Source organism: Nilaparvata lugens, unplaced genomic scaffold (genome assembly GCF_014356525.2).
Source record: "Nilaparvata lugens isolate BPH unplaced genomic scaffold, ASM1435652v1 scaffold6101, whole genome shotgun sequence".
NCBI lineage: Eukaryota > Metazoa > Arthropoda > Insecta > Hemiptera > Delphacidae > Nilaparvata > Nilaparvata lugens.
The window spans coordinates 2,912-8,471 of NW_024091866.1; the positions used below are offsets into that span (position 1 = coordinate 2,912).

Sequence of the window (5,560 nt, forward strand, 5' to 3'; positions counted from 1 at the left end):
TCAAGGTGAACGCATCAAAATCATAACCGGACAAATACATCTTACACAGTAGCACATACAACAAAAGCAACCCAAAATCAACATGCAAATAACCCACCACCAAATCAAGAAATAAGCACTTCTAAAACTACATGACTATATGATACCCCAAGCAAAGGATAATTATTCATCTACCAAATTAGAGGAACAAGCCAAACCTCTCCACATAGACACCACTTTCCGGGACGATCAGCGTGAAACACTCTTAGAAAACCCTGACGACACCGATGTGACATCAGACGGCCAGCTACAAACTTATATCGAATGCAAATTGTATGGGACTAAACTACAAGCCCTGATTGACAGTGGCTCGCAATGCTGTTTATTACAAGAGGATATGTTTTCGAACATCAAAGATAAACATGCAATAGCTATACTACCCCTTACCAATGTATACATTTCCGGTATTAATCCTAGCAGAAGAATAAGAGTAACCACTCAATGTCTCTTAGAAGTGGAAATAGAAGGAGTTATATTTGAATATACTTTCCTGGTGTTGCCAGTCAAAGGTCCATCAATGATAATAGGCGCTGATTTCTTACAGTATTTCCGAACCTGTTTGAATTTCCGTACATTGAAATTCCATGCAAGCCCTGAAACCACCACCACCGAAATTATTACACCTCTCAGTTTAAAAAGACATCCTGGAGAAAATCGGATAGTACAATTTGCATATCACATGGAAGGCGTTCCTAGGACTTGGGGTATTCATGAAATGGAAGAAACCATGGAGCATTTTGAAGTGTTGAGTTTAACGACGACGAATGACGGCGTGATGGATAAAGAGATTTCCTCTGAAGAAATGTTTGAAAAATTATTGGATAGGATAAACTGTTATGCTGAATGGGATCTAGATACAAAAAACAGTGTTGCGAAGGTTTTCATTGAAAATAGAGATGTCTTCTCAGAACAGCCAGGACTAGCTAAAGATTTTGAATGCCGACTCAAAGTCAAACCTCATGAAGCCTATTACCGAAAATCTTATCCAATACCATTTACATACCGCCCGGCAGCTATAGCAGAGATAGACAGAATGTTAGAATTGGGGATTATTGAACCATCAAGCTCTCAATATAGCTTACCAATTGTTTGTGTTGCTAAGAAAGACGGTACCGTGAGATTATGTCTGGACGCGCGAGCACTTAACAGCATTTTGGAAGATGACCGTGAGAGCCCAGACCAGATAGAGCAGGTGCTTCAAACCTTTAGTGGGAAGAATGTATATTCTACAGTTGACCTAAGCGCAGGTTATTGGCAGATCCAGATAGCGGCAGAATCAAGAGATTATCTATCATTCTTATTCAACGGAAGAAATTACCGCTTCACTCGCCTAGCTTTTGGACTGAGGAACGCCATGGCCATATTTATTCGTTGCCTTCGTCAAGCCGTAGGAGAAGATGTCACGGATTTCTGTACACTCTACGTGGATGATGGAATTATTTCTTCAACAAATATTCAGGACCATTGTCAACACCTAGATATAATATTTCGTCGTCTCATCAGATGTGGACTCAAATTGAAATTATCAAAATGCGAATTTTTTGCACAACAAGTCAAATATTTGGGACATATCATCACCCCGGACGGCATCTCCCAGGATAGCAGTAAATTAGAAGCCATCAGAAAATTCCCTTCACCAACCAACCGAAAGCAACTACAGAAATTCATTGGATTTCTTCAATTCTATAGACGTTTCAACAGCCGTATGTCACACTACACTGCCCAATTAAGTCACGTATTATCTACCAACAAAGCATGGAAGTGGACAGAAGCAGAAGAGAAGATATTTCGAGAATTAAAAGAAGCTTTCCTTGAAATAGTTGTATTAAGTCATCCCGATATGAGCCAGCCATTTTACATAAATGTAGACGCCTCAGATTACGCCATAGGAGCAGAAATATTTCAGAAAAGTGCCGAAGGAGATAAGGGAGTACTAGCTTTTTTCAGTAAAACCCTAAATCCAGCACAAAGACGCTATTCGATTACTGAAAAGGAATTATTAAGTATAGTAGAAGTCTGTAAAAAATACCGCACGCTACTGTTGGGAAATAAAATTTATATCAATACCGACCATAAAGCTCTTACATTTTTTAAAACAGCTAAATTAAACCACAACAGACTGTCAAGATGGTTTCTCGCTCTTCAAGAGTTTGACCTCGATCTCACACACTTACCAGGAAAGCAAAATCAAACAGCCGATTTTCTATCCCGAGAATTAGATGCCACTTACTGTAACGACACAAACCTGAAATGCTATGCAATGGAAATGGACGAAAGCATACCATATCCCAAAAATATCAAACCTCAAGTCTACAAGAATACACTAACACCCAGAAGGATTCAGAATGCGCAAAAAGAAGACCCTAAGCTATCCCAAATTTTAGAAATACTGGAGGAAGGACCATCTGAACCGCCCCACTACCTGCGACAGTACACGCGATACCGTGGATTCCTATTTCACCGCACCACACCACAAGATTATAACTGGAGAATCATAATACCTAAGGAAATAGCGGAAGAAGTAATTAAGGAAAGCATGAGAGAATTGGCCACTTTGGAGTAAGAAAAACGATATGTACACTAAAAGAAGCCTGTTATCTGAAAGGTATGCACAAAAAGGTAGTCAAAGTGTTAAGAGCATGCGACCTATGTCAGAAAACCAAACATTTAAAATATCAAGTCAGGGGAGCAATGATACCTATATTGCCGACCGCCCCATTGGAGTTAGTATCAGCCGACATTTATGGTCCTCTACCCCTAGCACAACATGGGAAGAAATATATATTCGTATTAACATGCACATTCTCTAAATACACCATGTTCTTTCCCATCGGTAAGCTAACAGGAGAAGTCCTAGCAAATTGCATAGTGAATAAGTGGACTCCGCAAGTAGGAAAACCTAAGCGCATTCTATCAGATAATGCATCATATTTTTGTAGCAAACCATGGAAAAGAATACTTGACCTGGCTGATATAAAAATATCTCGAACTTCCACATATTCTCCTAGTTCGAACCCCGTGGAGCGCCGCATGGCAGAAATCTCACGATTCATGAGGGCGTACTGCGCTGAAAAACATCAAAGTTGGTTAGATATCTACCGTTCCTGGAAGAATGTTTCAACAATTGCATCAATGAAAACACAGGATATACACCAGTAGAGGTTATTTTCGGAGAAAGAAATAAAATGTTTATTGAAAAGTTAATAGATTTCCCACCGTCGAATGCTTTAACTCATCCTAACCTAGACATCTGTCACATTGTACAACAGAGATTAGAAAGGTCAGCGACCTCACGAAAGCATTATCATGATAATAAATCCAAGCAATTTAAATACAGTATCGGAGATGAAATACTTTTAAAAAGCCATAGATTATCCAATGCATTGGAAAAAACTACCAGAAAATTCTTCCATATTTATACTGGACCATACAAAATTGCAGCCGTAACTGAATGTAATACAGTTCAGTTGTATGAAGAAAGCAAACCAAATTTAACTTGGTGGGAAAATATTTCTAATCTCAAGCCGTATTATCGGGACAATAAGCGATAAGGATATAAACAATAATATTTTGGTTAAACGTCATTGGCCTACCTGACAAGATATACATACCAGACGAACGCCAACAATAAACTTAATTAGCAGACGAGTATCCACTTCGAATAACAACACCTGAAAATAAAGAAATAAAAAATTTAGAAACCATTTTTAACACCTTTCTTATTAATGAAACAAGAGAATAAATAACTTCTAATGTTAAAAGCCAACTTACCTTCATGTAGCAGGAAGAGACATCAAGATGGCGACAAATGATGAACCGAAGCCAACGTAAACCAGCTGTCCACTACGAAAACCAGAGTAGTCAATGCCTATTAAATCATCAAAGTTGATACCCCGAATAAGAAGATCAAGTGTCATATAAATGTGAATTGCATGTAGAGATATTATAAAAATATTATATTATTATTATTTATGTATAAACTATTAAGAAAATCACTAAAATTATCCGCCAAATGATCAAACCGCATAGTTACCACCAAAAGCATTAATCCCAAGTCTCAATGTATTAGAGGAATAAGAAGTTCTTGTTGATAAAACCTACCAAAGATTATCCTTAAAAAAGCCCAATTTCTGCAAGAGAATGAAATGAAAATGTACAAGTCACTGTTCTATGTTGAGGGAGAAAATATGTTATACTCTGCAAGTCGGAGAATTACCAGTTTGTTAGGTTGGCAATGATTTTGCACCAACGTTCAAATGTGCTTCTGGCCTGAGGGCAGAGCGTGGATTAGAAAAAAAAAATTTTATATTATGTATGGAGGAGGAGATAGTTTATATTGTGTATTGTGTGTAGAAGGAGATTGGCCGATGTAAGGCGTATGTATTTGAATTGAATTTATTTATTGTTGTATATGTTGTTGAATTGTTAGGAGGTAGGATTCTCAGTAGAGTTATTAGCAGACTTTGTAACATGTATGATTTCTGATCCAAAACCAACTGGATCATAAAATTTATATTATATTCTCGAATTGTCGTTTTAAATCAGAAATCAGAGGGCGTTTTGTGTCACGTGGTAATTTGAAACCACCAAATATTTTTAAATGAGCCAATGAAATGTAATAGAACTATAAAATTGGAAAAAGGTTAGACCTATCCAAGAGTAAATCAACTCAAATCAAGTATTATTAGCGATTAGGAGTAATAGCATTATCAACAACGATAAGAAAACATGTATTATTGTGATTTAATAATTATGAGAACCCATTGGTAAGATCAAAAATTATAAAGCGGCATAATTATTATTGGCGGATTATAAAAAAAAAAAAAAAAAATAAAATGCATGAACATTGAGGTTAGAGTTACTTGTTTACGTTTTGAAAAGAATTAGTCGATCTTGGATAAATCGATAATTATTAGAACCAATACTGAACGAATCAGCTGATTATTCGATCAACCCATATGACCGGTTGAATCATATAAAATTCACTCATAAAGGATATATTATGTATACTAAAGGAAGTCGATGTGTAGAATACAAATAACTATTATTTCTGTATAAATATTTATTATAATCCAAAAAAGCATGATAAATCAAGAGTATACAAAACTCATATAAAAACTAAATGTATTATCTATTAAAATCGTATGTTACGATTTATTTATGAATTCAATTTAAGATAAATACTCCATATATTTGTATAAAAACTTCTTTTATTTAATTTTTTCTATTATAAAGCCGAGGAAGCCCTGATTCCCAAGGCAACCAATTGTATTGAGTCTATTAAATTGAAGGCCAATCAGAGAGTAGCTTACAGAATTATTCTAAGAAGAGGCAAATTTTTCTGAAAACCTCTTTCTTCTGGCTTAAGATCCCAACCCGAGAGGATGCACATGGAGTTTAGGATTTTTTCTTCTTCCTTTTAAAAAATTTTTAATGAATTATTAAGCCAAACCCTTTTTAAATGTAATGTATGTTTGTTGAATGTTAATTATTTGTGAACTCAGTGCTGTCAAGGAGTTCG

At 36.0% G+C, this 5,560-nt stretch overlaps 1 protein-coding gene across 3 annotated transcripts; it reads right to left on the bottom strand.

Annotated features, from left to right (window-relative positions):
- Positions 1-2,579: 2,579 nt before the first annotated feature.
- On the bottom strand, positions 2,580-4,020 carry LOC111052195. Of its 3 annotated transcripts, XR_005573962.1 has the most exons (3): positions 3,811-4,020; positions 3,651-3,710; positions 2,580-3,106 (listed from the first exon to the last, which is right to left on the bottom strand). XR_005573962.1 is itself a non-coding variant. In XM_039445068.1 (2 exons), exons 1-2 carry the CDS (start codon positions 3,646-3,648, stop codon positions 2,781-2,783), a joined length of 342 nt encoding a protein of 113 aa, XP_039301002.1. In that variant the 5' UTR covers positions 3,649-3,688; the 3' UTR covers positions 2,580-2,780. The 3 variants fall into 3 exon arrangements, 1 of the variants encoding a protein (XP_039301002.1); XR_005573961.1 differs by having other exon boundaries at positions 3,651-4,020; XM_039445068.1 differs by lacking the exon at positions 3,811-4,020 and having other exon boundaries at positions 3,633-3,688.
- Positions 4,021-5,560: the final 1,540 nt, after the last annotated feature.